The sequence below is a fragment of the Diprion similis genome, chromosome 6, assembly GCF_021155765.1.
Source record: "Diprion similis isolate iyDipSimi1 chromosome 6, iyDipSimi1.1, whole genome shotgun sequence".
Classification (NCBI taxonomy): domain Eukaryota; kingdom Metazoa; phylum Arthropoda; class Insecta; order Hymenoptera; family Diprionidae; genus Diprion; species Diprion similis.
In genome coordinates, this window is record NC_060110.1 from 14,447,813 (window position 1) to 14,463,594 (window position 15,782).

A 15,782-nucleotide genomic window follows, 5' to 3' on the forward strand; every position below is an offset into this window, starting at 1 on the left:
ACAACAATTGTTTCTTTTTTGAGTATTCATAAAATGTTACGGTTCGAACGTACCAATATTGTATTTATATAAGAATCTAAGTAATATTGTGTACCTCAATTTTAGCTTACGTATAACGTGTTAATGTTTATACCTATACATTATTACATCACGGTATACAAGTATATGTATAATCAAATAATATACTATACGTAATGTATATAATATATATATAAACTTCGTACGAATGTGTCAACATTCTTTATTTTAATTTGTATTTTTAAATTTAATTTGTTTGTTGTTAGTGAAAATTTTTTGTAAACTTACTGTGCTTCGTTCATACCTTAAAAATTAAACGATCCTGTTACTGTATATCAGACTCACTGAAACATGTATAATACAAATAGCAATTTGACCAAACCACAGCTGCCTTTAGCGTCAAAGTATATCCCCTTAGCTGGTTCTGCGCATTTGCGTAAACATGAAATCAGGGAACTTGTTCAGTTCGAGGGCAGGATTCCTTCTGTAAAAATATAGCCACATTTCGACCCACCCTCGGAATATAAATTTGATTTTCACGCTCCTTGGCACCTCCAGTTCGTATTCAAGGCGAATAATCCTGTCAGACGTCGCCCCAAATGGTCGCCTGCTTGGTCCTGTCTACGGAGGCGAGGTACGTTCCCTGAGGATGCCACGCGACCGCCGTCACCGACGACCTGAGAAACAAACGAAAAAGGCCGTCGCTCTGAAATATGCTGATTACAGTCAGTGAAACCGAAGTTGAGGGGCGAAGGGTGAAGGGTGAAGGGCGAAGGGCGAAAGGTATGAAACGGACGGTATTAGGATTAGGCGAATGCCGTAACCGCGACAATAATTGCAGGGGCGGTGGGTTCCAGGGTTCCAACTCGGCAATAAGTCTGAGCTCCGCGGAAGCAGCGGGGCAGAAAAATTAAGCCCAAGTTATGACTCGGTCGGTGGCCTGGGCGCTATTAATCAGCGCCAGTTGGCCACGGAAACGGCAGGTAACGCGACGGAATGAAACCTGCCTGACTGACGCCTCTATTAATCTTGCGTGACACTGACACCTAACTGACTCGTTGTCACCCTCCCGAAAATGAAACACCGCGCGACCCAATACGCGGGTTATTCTCTTCCTCCGAACCCTCTCCCGCCTCTCTTTTCCGTTACTTCATTCTCACTCAGCTTCAGCCCTCGTCGCTTTTTGCTCCTGCCGATCCTTTGACTTTTGAATATACGTGTATTATACACTTTCTACAGAGCCGTTTTTCGTCACTTCCTAAATTTGACCCGCGAGCCGAATTCTTCTCTTCCATTTGTCTCGTTTCTACGCATGCCTTCGACCCGATACCTATACCTACATGGTATAACACGACTCTCGAGATGAGATATCTAACATCTATACGCTTTGATCTTCATCTTTGGACGACGGCGGTATATACAACACAGGTCCGCGTCATAAAGAGGTCAGGTAATCTTCGGGAGCGGTTGAAGGTTCACGACCATACGAGAGATGGAAGGATGTATTTTTAATACCGAAATGCACACAGTGCGCAGCGCGAAGGTGGAATTGCAGAGGTAAATATCCATGCTGCTTCGCTTGAATTTCTGTATATTTCATCTTTGAAGGCTTGGCCTTTACAGGCACCTACTGTGGTTCGTGTGATTATATCCAGTCAGCGGCTGGTTCTTTCAAGTCTCAGACTCGCCGAGACATTTCCGAATTGTGAATTGAAATGGTATAAAGCGAAGAGGGATAAAATAAGTCTCAAACGTGCCAGGAGTTGCCCAACAATCCCTCTCAAGTTTGAAAAGCAAGAATTGTAACAACTGCGCACGGATTCCACTCTTTGCCCAGCCTGTTTGGCCTCGTCGAGAGATCCGCGGAATACGCGGTGGATCGTTGGAATGGCGACGCGGACTCGCCGACGTAACTTGCTATTGCCTCTTTTGTAGTATTTAATGCGTTAGTTTCTTCTTTCGGTCCGCGTCGCGCCGGCTTGCGGATCGTCGCTCGTCAACTGCCATAACATTCAAGTAACGTAAATTGCCAAGGTAGGCATACATATATGTGGGCTCGGTGACGCTTTGAGGCGTCGTTGTTCGACTACCGCGTCTTCTTCCCTTTTAGTTAATTAAAAACGACCTCGGGTTACAAGGGCTGGGCAGGTTGGCTCCCCTAATTACAGCGTTCGACCAGCGGCCGCGGTTCGCGCGCATCGAGAACACCGAATGTCGGAGGAATAGAGAGGGGGGAAAATAGAATTTAAATACAAAAGCGGAATGGCTCGTTTAATGCACGCGAGTACGAAAACAGGACCGCATACCCGTTATCTGAACGTATCTGTCTCTTTGAACTCTGAAAATTGTATCCTACCGCTTTTATAGGCCGCTGCGCTACGCGTATGCCTGTCATTTTCCGTCCGCTGCAGTTTCAACTATCCGGAATTACAAGCGTGACACTGAGCAATTATTTTTCCCTCTTCCCTACCGTTTTATACATCATGCGATCGGTACACGCAAATTTTGTCGTCGTATAATACCCGCACCCTAGCTCGTTGGCCGCATATTATCGTAGAATATCCATCGCCACTGATTAACTTATTGGTAGGTATATCCTCTCTTTATCGAGTTTATCTCTCTCTATCGGATCTTCTCCCTCATATTCTATAAATTTTCGAGAGCTGAGTGCTGCTAAATTTCTATCTACCTAACTCTCGCGGTTGTCTGACTGCATTTTTACACCATTAGGTGTGTCAATGGTGGTCGGAAGAGTAATTTCGTAATTGTCTTCGTACTCGAGCGTTTTTTATTCGCCTGGATTCGCACGTGAGATTTAGTTCGCTGCACTATCCGCGTTTCCACACTGTGGGAGAATTATCTTGAGATAAGTGGAGAGGAGCGGGGGAAGAGGAGGGATATAGCGGGAGGCAATTGTGCTTCATCGTTGTCACGCGGCGGAGGAACTTCGAGAGTGTGAATAGAGCATGGCGACAGCCGAGTTCAGAAGAGAGTACTTTACCGCTACACCAACCTCGTGGTTATCAGCCACATGGGCTGTAGCATCTCTCGTGGCTGTTAGGCCGCTTAATTAATTAAATAATTATTTAAACAAGGGTCATATACCTCAGCGCAGCCGAGAAAACTTTCTGTTAGGACGGTAACAAGGAGATAATCAACTACATGTGCATCAGTGTTATCCTTGCATCGCGAATCCCAACGCTGCAAGCTATACATACGTATACTCGTACATTTTTCACGCTAAGGATAAAGTTCATATAAACGCGCGCCTCGTTCCACCCACGGTGTCTCTGTTGTGAAGGTATTCGTCTTTCGATGTTCATCCGCAATTTTAATTTGCGCAAAATCGACCAAAAAACTGGTGATAAATCCTGTACGGTATTTCACTGCGGGTAAAAAATTTTACACAATTCACACAAAATTTTATTTCCCCGCATGCATTTTTAACGCACGACGTTACTCGTCGAGTACCAATTCAAGTCTGATGGAAATTTGAAAAAAAAAAATTTCTGCTACGTATGAATATTTCCTCTATACGTGTACGAATGTAAGGTCTGATTAGATGCGACGTGATTTCTGAATATTTTACTACATAAAGTACGAGCATCTATCCGTGCACTGGCCCTCATGCATGGACTTGATTAAAATTTAACTTCAGCCAACGGGAGAGATCGGAGAAATTTCTCTCCGCGAAACTTTTCCGAACAACAGTGGCAGAAGTAGTTGTACATACGTCGTTGATTTTCCACAAGTACAATCCTCTGCCCGTCTTTATACGTCCTACACATTTCTGAGCGCAGCATTTTATTCCAGTCAGGTACTTTTTTGAACTTTTTTTCCGCACCCTGCCACTTCACAACGACGACACCGAACATTCCCTTGAATTGGTTTACGCGACGCAAAGGTACTTGACCAGATGTCGATATAGCAAACAGTCTAGTCTGGACGACTTTATGAAAGCTCACGCAGATCAAGAAAGCCCATGAACTCAAGGACGAAATGAAAATTTTGATTACTATTACGGTCAGTTTATACATACAAGAATGAAGATTCAGAGCCATTACGAATAGAAAATGAAATTTTCGTAGTGACACAAAGAATGCAAGACCAACCCCAAAAGTTTTCACACATCCAAAAGCTGGTATACCAATAATTAAAGTACATCCAACCTGTGGAAATTTTTTTAAGTTTTCAACCTGACCGTAAAATCCATTCCATTTCCATTGTGACAGAATAGTGATTAAATACCCGGTTATAGGCGAAGGGACCAGATGGGTTTAAATTTCGTCGTCATATTCTGTAATCAAGTGCTGTAACATTTATTCGTAGATTTATGAATTCGTTCACCTTTCGCCTTTCACATTCGCGTCAGCCTTTCCTCGCTAGTAACGTTGCCTTGAATTCACTAATTTATCGCGTTACTCACATCATTGATTTAAACGTTCTAACATGCACACGATGTAAATTGAGCACTGTGTATCTTCACTTTGCTCGAGCAGCTGGGCGGGACTCAGGGCAAGTGCCAGTTTATTACTAAAATGAACATCCCGTCACGATTTACACCTGGTACAACGTTTAGCATGCCAGAGAATTAGGTCTACTTTGAGTGTGTAATACAAGCACCGCGTTGGTAGATCGTTGAGAGTGAGTTGAGGGTGAATCCGAAATAAGGAAAAACATTGGCGAGATATTTGACGAACGAATTCAAACGGCGGTATAACATCAATATGGCCGCCCTCGGCATGCTTGGAATTTAATTTTGGGTTTACGATCACGTTTTACAGACGCCAGTTACCAAGCGCTGTATCATACCCGAGAAAATGATCGCAAGAATCGTTCAGGTACCATTTTATGGTCGATGTAAGAGAGAACCTTCGGAAAACCAACAATTTAAATTGTGTCATTCATTTCTGCCTACGTGCGCACTTTGCATGAATGTGTTGCTTACGGTTCAGGTTCAATTTTACGCGCATGTATGAATAAATGGTGGATAAATTGGTGAAACTTACGTGTGGTCTTTGAGCACCGATTCCACTTTGTTGCTGCTTACGGACCAGATGAATACAGACCCATTGGAAGAACCAACGGCAATGTACTGTCCGTCAGGACTGAAAGTAGCGCGTGCCCAATCGCAACCAACTTTGAAACCGTCGGCACTGTAACACATTCGGTATAAAAGAAATGTTATTTTTTTTTCGAGCAGAAGTCAAGTTTCGCTTGACGTTGCATTGGCAGCGAATTTTTCTCCAAGTATTAGCGATTCCCGCGAGTTCATTTCAAACCCATGCCACATTGTTTCACTTTGCGTTTATTCGTCAAGATATACATAATCAAGCGATGGTCTACGATATTTTTCGTTTAGCAAACCATAAACTCGGATTGGTCGTTTCATAGGGGGGGGGGGGGGGGGGGGGGTATTAATAAGGCTTGCACGGCATATTGTATAAATTTTCCAGCTAGCCGGGTGGCAGCGTCTGCAGGGAATAAGACGATGGTATATGCCGCACTTACACGCTACACGTATATGCAGCCAGACTCATTTCATGCAAAGCTCGTGTGCAAGTTTAGCTGCATATCACGCAGGCGTGACCCTTCATCGGAGAGACGGTAGAAATAACGCGTTTAAGTGAAATTTGAATTTAATTCCAGTCTCCGCATAAATTAACCTCTCCACACTTTACTATGTATGTGCTCTCCTATATGTATATACTTATATGCTCGTATGCATCAACCTAATTTGAACAAGCGAATAAATCCGCCCAGAGCTTGCTCAGATTTATAATACCGCATGCAGAAAGAAAGCTAGTATAAAGTTGGTCTTACCTGAAGGAACCGATAATTTGGTTCATCCTTAAATCCAGCAACTTCAATGTGTCGTCACGGACACAGCTCAACAAGTAATGCGCGTCTGAAAATTAACGTAGAAAGGAAAGGTATTAAATATGCTATTTGCAAGTACCATAGTTTTACGTTGCAGTAATCGATATTATAACCGACTAATAGGTTGAAAAAATGATTCAATCCTTGCAGAATGATTTTCTTCATAGATTATATTTCATAGATCCAATATTAATTACTATCTAACTTTCTATTGAAATCGATCATTTAGATATCGTTATTTTTAAACAACCATACGGTATTCTGCTTACATTACGATGAAAATTTGTCTGATAAAACTCATCTCCCGATATATAAAATCTGTTTAGATGACGCAAGGAATTGTTCTAGTCTTACAACAACTAGCCCTAATTCGAGGAACTGTTAGTTACATTTGGTTACACGTAATTATATGATCAGCAAAAGGTTTGTCAAGAGTGGAAAAAAGAAAGAAACGAGAAAAACATCGATTACTGCTTGAAAGACATAGCAAGACGTGTACAATTATCCGTTTTATCCTAGTTTTGGATAACAGTGAAAGACCCAACACTATAGGAAAAAAAGTATCTTTGTGATTTTTGTCTTTTTTAAAGGGGCCCCAGAAACAGACCACGTGATATATAATACGATTGATCTTTGATCGCCATCAGAGCGCAGGAACTCGGAGATCCCCACCTCATTGTCGATCGAGAGGGTAGGTGAGTGAGTGGATGGGTGGGGATGGAAGCGTAGGTACGGTTAAATGAAATACGACGGGACGGGTGTGGCATAATATCTCTTTTGCTCGAATGAGCTGTCGAATCTCCATGGTGAATTCGGTAAATGGGTGCTTTGGGTGCTTTGGGAGTACGCAGGGTAGCAGGGCGATACGTCAATGCAACGGGGTAACTGCTCGAATAATGAAAAACGGAAGGAGAGAGGAAGAAGAAGGGAGGAACAGAAACAAGAGGGTGGAAAAACGGAGGAATGAACGTTGAGAGATTACCATCTACCCAAGCCTTCGATATTACATCGACGGCTAGGCGCACAGAATCGGGTATTTATGCTATGCCTTGTACCCCTGCACCCATCGACCTTCCTACCTTGGAACTACTACTGGAAAGGCATTATGTAATGGCACATGTAATGCGTGTCGGTAAGTTTTCAATACAAGCGTGACTTCTGTGCGTGTGCACGGGTTGAAAAGCAATGGCGAGAAGGGAAGAATACATGGCCGCATTCGAAGACAAAGCCACCAGTAGAAATTAAACGTACAACAAAGTAGCGGTATCACGTATTTTAGAGGGAGGAACACATCATTCATTACAAATCGTGCATGCAGCGAAATTTCTACATACATATAATAGTGCGTTTCATATATATTGCTTCCGTTTCACACCCCACTTGTTCTGCAACGCTGGATTACGAGAACGGGTGGGGTTCAAAGCTTGAAAGGGCCAATATACCGAATGGCCGATACGTCGAAATTTTTAACATGCGAAAATAAAATAACGATAGTTGAATTATTCGAAATCTTGATTTTTGAAAGTGTTACCGACTAGTGGTCATTCTAATCAATGACACTTTCGAAATCGAGATTTCAACTTTCCTTATTTTATTTTCACATGTTTGAAATTTCGACACATCGGCCATTTGCAATATTATCCTTCCAAGTTTTGACCCCCACACACGGAAACAGACCATTTACATTGCCTGAATGTGTTTCGAGAAATTATTGTTTTCAGGTCCGGCTGATTTGTATCCTTTTAAAATTTGGGCTTATGGCCACTGGTTTTGTTCGATCCGTTTCCGCAGCCATCTTATATACGTAGACCCTTACAGATCGGTAGGTGTTAAACACGAACATATATTACACATCTTCTCTCGTCCGGAAATTTGCGAACCCTTCGACGTTCCGTTTGCTCCCCAGTTGTAGCTAAATCGAGTGGTTCTACTCGACCGCCCGAACGAAGAGAAACGTTATATATAACCGGAAGTTGACTCGCACTGAGGGGTGTTTGTAAGCGGGACTATAACAGTATAAATGTTTCGATTGAAAGAGTGAGATTCTCGCTGTGAAACGACATTCGGATGAGGCTTGCCAAGATGCATGTTGTGATTACAAACTAGGAGAATTTTGAGCACAATTTCCTACATTCGCCCTGAAGGGATGCGGATATGGTGACCGTATTTATCGTTGGTCCCGTAGGTCTGAGATAAGGTGGAAGTTGTTAATGACTGGGGATTTATAAACTCACCTCGGGATAGATCTAGCGATGTCACTTTGCCTTGCAGCACGATGTTGTTTGAACTGGACTCGGCTCGCGTGTCCCAGAATCTTATCGTCTTGTCAAAGTGTCCGCTGATTATCGTCGATCCCGAGCCGTCGGATATTACGACATCGTTGCAGCTTGATCCAGCGAATTTTGTCTCTATACCTGTAAAATCATTCACGTCTGAATAGCCATGCACTTCGGTAAATCGACGAGAGCGTCATATTCGCAACGCTGATTAAAATTCCGGCACCGCTTTATATCCAACATGGTTTTCAGGTGCCTTGCGCTAATGTTATGCTAGTAAATATAAGAGAAACACGCGGAATATAGAGCTTCGCAGAATTTTTTTAACCAAAACCTATTTCGCCGATCCCTGAGGCGTTTATCTGACCTACGTTGTTTTAGCATATCGAAAAGCACGAGACTGCAAGAGGGATTTCGGTGTTATGCTTAAGCCCTGATCCAAGTGCGATATTTTTCGAAGGTCGGACAGAATTTCGGAGACTGTATACCGAAAGCCATGAATCTGTAAATTCGGGGAACCAGAGACACTGATTGTACGACACAAGTCCTGGTGTGTTTCCAGATAATTCTCGCCCTGGTTACCCACGCAACTGCCCTGTTGAACATATAACGCGAAACGGAGGGTGAAAACGAGGAATTCGCGGCGCCTTATCCGGGCACTTTTCCAGATCTTATAGAAGACTGAGCTGTGAACGGACCACTTGTCTCGGAAGTCTTTTCTGCCCGATACCTCCAGGGCAAAAATCACTCCAGGGAATTACCCGGAGCGACCTCACACATCGGCCTTACTTGAGAGCCTGGCTTACAGCGGAGGGATAATGCAGCCAAGATTTTCTCAACCCATAAGTAACGCTGGGACAGGTTTTCTCGAGTTGAAAGACCGGGGCACGGATTGTACTTTGCACGCGCGATTCGGTTCCTGTAAAAAGCGCGTGCTTCTGCTCAGTTTCCGCAACGGAGTCTGTTGAAGAAAAATTCATCTGATATTACGACGAGCATTCGTAAAATGACGTAAAATGTGTGATTGGATGATGTCAAGAACCCTGGCTTTCTCTTTGAACCCTGTGGGGAAGGAGCGTTCTTGCCTTGACATCGGCCCCCGTCCCGCAGAAGTGTTCGTCCATCATTGTAAAAGGTTCGAAGCAAATCAAACGACGGGAAGCCACAAGTGTCGCGGGAGAAAACCGGGCGGTAACCCAAGTTGGTGTTAATTCCTGAAGGGTTCGTTGCGTGCGGCACGTGGCTGCCACAGATCGTTGGTCGGAACGGGTTCGGTAGATTGAATACAAGGGTGGAATTTCTAGCGCGATTATTTCCCTGTACCTTCCGTAGGAACGGTACAAAGTGTCAACGACGGGCGTCAGCTTGAGCGTGTAATAGTCAAGAGCCACTGTTACCGGATGGCTGAATTATCAACATTTTCGCGGTCCTCAGGTAGGGTTTGAGGTGAAGGGCTTACCGATGGCGGACGGAGGTCCGGGTCTTGGTTCCTGGTACCACGAGTTTGGGACTAGTCACGACATTAGTCAATGGTTATAGAGTTTCGAACGAGAGTTGGATAATCGTATATCGCACTCTTGAGTAAACTTTTACAACGCTGTTTAACTCCAATTATTATCTTCCACCGTGTAACTTGGTGCAGAATCCACGAGTTGCTGTATTTCTCAGAAGTTGCCGAGCCTCAAAATCCTGACTTTAAAACTGTGTACTTCACATAATAACCAAAGTTCCATCCTAATGCGGGGTTCGCGATAACTGGGCTTAAACGAGGCGCGCTCAGTTTTGTGCACTCGCCAATTTGTATATTGTGCTCTTGGTGAAATTGCGAATCTCGCATTGCACCTTTGCGTACTTGATGGTTAGTCAACTGGTTGCAGCGTAATTACGTCTTTCGTCAACTTTGAACTTTTGAGAGGGTTTGAGGGGGCGGTGGCTCGAACTTTTTGGATATCTCATACTTGAGAAATAAATTATCCGAGTTCAATGGTCTCAGTTGAATATTCATTTATAACAGCTTCTGCAGGTTCGGGCAAACGAGTGAGCCGATAAAAAGTCTTTTATCAGTTGACGATAAGGGATTAAGAATAATGAACTTTTTAAACGAGTAACTGCAGCGGCTCGCTCCTTAAGACGAGACCGTGCTGAGAATAATCTCTACAACAAGATGAAGGAAGTATATAATGAAATTGGAAAATTTGACCGCCCCAAAGTTTCTCGAACAATTTCCACAGCGCGACATTACTCTCATAGTTTTCAAAATTATGCAGCCAGTCGTAACGTCCACGGATTGTAATTACAGAAATAATTGTAATAATAAAAGGAATAATAATAATCATAATAATAGTAATAAAGTATGCCGATCGCTCTGGAGGTGTCGGGTGGGAATATTAAAAATGACGTCACGTCAAAGCTGGGAGGGTCGGACGTTCGAGTAAGGACCGAATATTAATATCCGAAGTTAATATTCCTTCCCCAAACCCCTGCGATACTCCGTAGCGATAACGTTTCGAAGAGAGTCGATGGAAGCTCGAACAATGCGACAAATGCGACGGGAAGGGCGAAGAATTCCGGAATCTGCTACAATGGCTCTAATCAATACGAATTCCCTCTTGTCTCCGAGACATTTGCCTTTAACGTAAGTGTGACTCGGGGCGACGGTATTGTTTTAATCGATCGTAGAATTACCTATATCGGCACGCAGACTAAAGTCAAACACAACCAGCTCCTGCTGCACTTCAAGACTCATTACATATGCATGGACGTTGCATAGACTGTACATGTGGGCATATCTGTGTACCACAATTACGCTCTAATGTAAATTGACTATTCGCCATGCTCCGCTAACATTCGTACAATTATCAGCCACGAATTGAGCTTCGGAGAATTCATGAAATTCCTGGCTGTTCATAAATACTTGTTTTCCCTATTCCGTATGTTTTTTAATGCTTATATTTAAGAATACGATTTGCGGACGAATAATTTAACGCTGTAACGCAAAATGATTCTTATGTCAGGAATATTGATTAATAAGGATAGAAAGAAAACCTGGCAATTCGCTGTTACGCTAACGCGTCGCGGGCTTTATAGATTGAATTGGTGAAATCTACGCCACAATTAATATTCGCCTGAATTTCCTCATAATCGATGCAAAACCGTTAAACATGTATATTTAATGCAAATGCATGCAAAATAGTTATCATTTATTTCCACTAGACCATTAATTTTGCGGTCAGGATCTTTTGGCATATGCTCGTTAGACCCGATTATTTGCTTGCTGCCTTTATTTGAATTTCACCTTTAATTTCACCGAGCGTATTATACGAACGAGGAGATTATTTTTGATGGAAGTGAGAGAGAAAAAAAAAAAAAAAAAAGAAAATAGAAGAAAAAGCAAACATTTCAACGATCAAATAAACACAGCTGAAACGGTGAACTGAAAATTTGATAACGTTTGAAATACCCGAACACAGCATGCACTCGAGTATTTCTTTCTGTTCTTTTATACGGCATAATCAACGGTGAATTGGATAAAAAGAATAAAAAGGAGGGGAAGAATGCTTCTTTATGCCCTTCGACACGGTCCACTTAGTGTTTATATAATAGTAAATGTGTATAGAAGAATACAAAATCAAGGCAGATAAATGAAATTTTCTTTTTTAAAAAAGGGAAAACGAAATCGTGAGACTTAAAGTAGAACTTTTGATGAATAGAGGACGGAAAAGATACACAAACCGAGAAAAAGAGAAAAAGATTCATATGAAAGAAATATCGGTGTATCGCAGATACATTATAGACGCATTAGCTGAATAAAAATAAACTGTTATATCTGCGTTTGAACCAATACTTTGCTATAGTGTGTCAAATTGTAAAAGGATTCCTCGATTCCTTATTGCCCCGGGTACTTTTGCCCGAACAGCTGTAGAGGCAATAATATTGGCAGGTGTCGAGAACAGTTTTTAGATATAGTTCACACAAATCGTAAGCGTCTACTGTTAAAATGTTGAAGAACCGTTTTACCATCGGCTTTTAAATCCACGAATGGGTAATTTCAATTCTAGAGCATGACAGGAATAACTTTTCTTCCATGCGTCATTTTGATGAAATTTTAATTTTCGCGGCGTAATGAGAAGGTCATTTTTTAATTTATTGCGTAATAACTCGCGGTTATAATTATCCAGTTATACAGTTTTAATTTAATGCATGTTGAAGATAAATTCAGACGGAATATACGAAGGTAGGTAATCTTAATCTTAATAATTTTGTGAGGTGCAGCGTCCTGCGATTATTTGTATTACAGCAACTGGGTATAAAGCTCAAAAATTATAACCATTAGTTACAATAGTCTCGAATCTGCGTAGCCCGGACTTTGAAGAAGCAGCGTGTCTATCAACGGGAAATCCGGTGTGAAAAAGGAGAAATTATGCAAGTTCAACAATGTTACACACCAATTCGAGAATGAGATTATGCTCGCGGATTATTACCGACGTTAATTTTGCTGACTCATTCAACCGAATAGTCATTTCAAGCGGGTTGTACTGCGGAAAATAAAATTAAACTTGGATGCACTTCAAGATATCCCACTTGAAGATATACGAGATTTGAAGCAACTTTATACGCGCCAACTACCACTGCTACTACCTACTTATATAACCAAACTGACCTCACATGCAACTTTTCACCTTTATAAGTATATTTCCTGTAAAACTTGTTCCTGCGACTATCGTCTGACAGAAATGTATTTCACAAAGTTTTTGTACGTGTATACCTACTGCAAGGTGTGAGTCATACTCTTAGAATTAGATGTCAGACAAATTTGAAAGGTGTGCAAAACTAGCGGTCAAGAGTTAGCAGCCAAACGTGTCAAACTTTTTGGAAATACAAAATGCAGTCCAGTTTTATTCTCATAATTTATAAAAGTATTGGGAGTTCAAGGTATTCCATAAAATTTTGATTTTCGGACTTCACTACCTTGTTCGAACAAACGTAACATACAACGTTTGGCTGATAAAATTCTGGCCACTACCTTCAGCCTCGTTATTTTCTATGAATTATACAAAGATTTACCCGAGAAAATCAATGCACCAAAAAATTTCTTGAATACTTTCACGTCTTTGAATTTCTCAAAATGCTTAGAAGTTTTCCCCTCCAAGCAGAGGCATGACTTGAAAAAATAAATACTAATAATTAAACCGAAACGCTGTCGACTTAAAAAATCTATAAGCTACAAATTGCAGCAGTATGCAATTACTATTTTCATTCATTTTATTCGAGTTATAAAAAAAGCATTTCCAGAACGGGTCGCAATGATATTTTCTTTTTAACGCCGTGTCGTTTTCATATCAGAATTGCGTCGAACAAGAAGAAGCGTAACGTCCTCTTTAAATGGGGAAACGATAAGTCGGCTTTGATATTTCTCAGAAATATTCAACACAGGAAATTTGCCGGGATAAAAAGTAAAGATACAAAGATAAAGATACTTAAAACAAGTTAATAAATACGGTTCGCGCACGGCGCATGTCAATAAAAAATATTGATCGTTTAAAATATTTGATAAAATGCTTACATGCCCTGCTGCGAAGATCCCAGATTTTGAGAGTCCTGTCATAGCTTCCTGTGACGACTTTGGACGGTTCGCCAAGAAATTTTGCAGCCATGACTTTGTTACAATGGCCAGTGAGGGTGTGCTGAAACAAAAACCAAGTCGTTGCTTATTGGCCAATCTGCAGTGATGAGTGAAACCTGAACGAGTATAACTGAAGTGGTTGGGTAGATGGTGTATAAAATTGAATAACATAAAGTTTGTTTTTAGAGTTTTTTTATCGAAAGCACGAGAACTCGAGCGACGAGAGAATTTCTCGACTCGGAGGACTTTTATAATGGGATTGTCCGATCTCAGTGTTTTTTTAGGACAAGTGAGCCTTGTGTCAAGCAGGCCGGACCACGCAAGGTCCTGTGAAAAATTACGAGGATACAGCCAAATATTGCGCACGCCGTGTTCCGTGCCAAATATCTCCGGACGTCAAGTACACGGTGTGCAAATTTAACACTGGATTCCCATGCGCGAAAGCTTTCGTCGTGGCTTTATACGCGCCTCGCTTGGGTGCAATACAAAAACAAGTAACGCCGGTAAGTTTCTCACTTCTGTGTGTACACGTACACGAGACACTTATTATATCAACTTAGTACATCACGCACTTTACAACTTCAGCCTGTATGCGATACAATTTGCGATCTTCCCTGGAGGACGAGGCCGCGCGGAGGACAGGAAAAGAGAACCGTAAGAAAGAACTAATGAAGCCGTACTTCGAGCGGCGTATATAATCACGTAATGTTTTGCAATCGTTAAAATATCATTCGCGATCGTGTTGAATTTAAATCCACTTTGGAGCCAACTTACGGTAATCGTAAGAAAAATTAACCATGCATGTGGTGTTACGGGAAATGTCGAATCTGCACTTTCTACCTGCCAGTGATAACCATTATTGATGGCTAATTGTGCGCGTCTGGCTCCCTCGACCCGATAATTCCGTCCAAGAATTGCTCGTTTTTATCAATTACAGGCCTCAAGATTGCAGGAAGTAAGAGAATCATAACTGGTGGTATTTAATATCTTGCTAAATGAGAGTAGTATTTGCCATGGATAACAAACTAGGCTGGGTTTTCTCATTTCCCTGAAATCTTCTCGGTTTTTATATCCAAACGTGTAATGTAATTTAAAATACATCTATAAGACTAGGAGCAGTTTTATCTGTGGAAAACGTGGACGTTCGTAAGATTTAATTCGTTGATATAAGCACATGAAACAATAAAGGCACGATACCATATGCATACACATGCGATTCATTCATTGTGTTGCCCACGAATGTGAAAAAGTAAACGCTGACCAGATCTCAACCCGTGAATACGATGCTTACTTTTGCATACAACTGAGCATGAAATGACGAAAAGAAGAAAACCAAATCCCCATCCTTATTACCGATTTACAAAATGATCACAGGATCAGTCGATACTGTAGTTTGGAGATTGTAGGTGGTAGAGTGTGAAGGTAAATAAGTTATCGGACTCGTTGTGTCAATAGAAAACAATGTCAGAGGCGAAAAGATATCCAGTTTGATGTACCGAATCGGCGAATGGTCAGACGATATTTGAAGCATTGGGTATTGCCACAGTAGGGAATCAAGCACCAACCTGATCCTGACAAATTCACGACGTTAAAGGTAGTTGAAGTAATCTGTTGGCTCTCTGGGTCGAGTCACCCCCCATGCCCTATAGGTACTTTGCTCTCGGAGAGGGTGATCCTAAATAAACAAAAAAGTAATTCGAACCTTTACCGGAACTATAAATGTTGTTCGTCATCGGCGGCAGGACGCGACGTGGTTCTCAGGTGCGTGCAGGTTCATCAAGATGTTTATGAGTGCCAGTGAGAGCAATTTGCGCATGATTTGACAGGCTTGAGCGCTTTCGGGATACGTTTTGATGGGTGGGATTTAACGAGCATGAAAGAGGGAAGAAACGGCTGTGTCACATTTTTCCACTCGTCATCCCGATGAAAGAGTTTCGATGGCTTTATGACCGCTAATTGCACGAAGCATACCGTCTAGGGTCAGA

General features: G+C 41.9%; 1 protein-coding gene across 4 annotated transcripts in view; it reads right to left on the reverse strand.

Moving 5' to 3' along the window:
* LOC124406498 (autophagy-related protein 16-1) overlaps window positions 1–15,782 on the reverse strand; it is a 230,123-nt gene continuing 214,341 nt past the window's right edge. For 2 of the 4 annotated variants that reach the window (XM_046881928.1, XM_046881929.1), the window contains exons 10-14: window positions 13,738–13,858; window positions 8,133–8,312; window positions 5,842–5,926; window positions 5,028–5,174; window positions 2–695 (exon numbers count right to left, since the gene is read on the reverse strand). In XM_046881928.1, coding sequence (XP_046737884.1) covers window positions 602–695; window positions 5,028–5,174; window positions 5,842–5,926; window positions 8,133–8,312; window positions 13,738–13,858 — 627 coding nt within the window. In that variant the 3' untranslated portion in view covers window positions 2–601. Of the gene's footprint in view, window positions 696–5,027; window positions 5,175–5,841; window positions 5,927–8,132; window positions 8,313–13,737; window positions 13,859–15,782 lie in introns of all 4 variants that reach the window. The other 2 variants (XM_046881930.1, XM_046881931.1) reach the window with 2 other exon arrangements.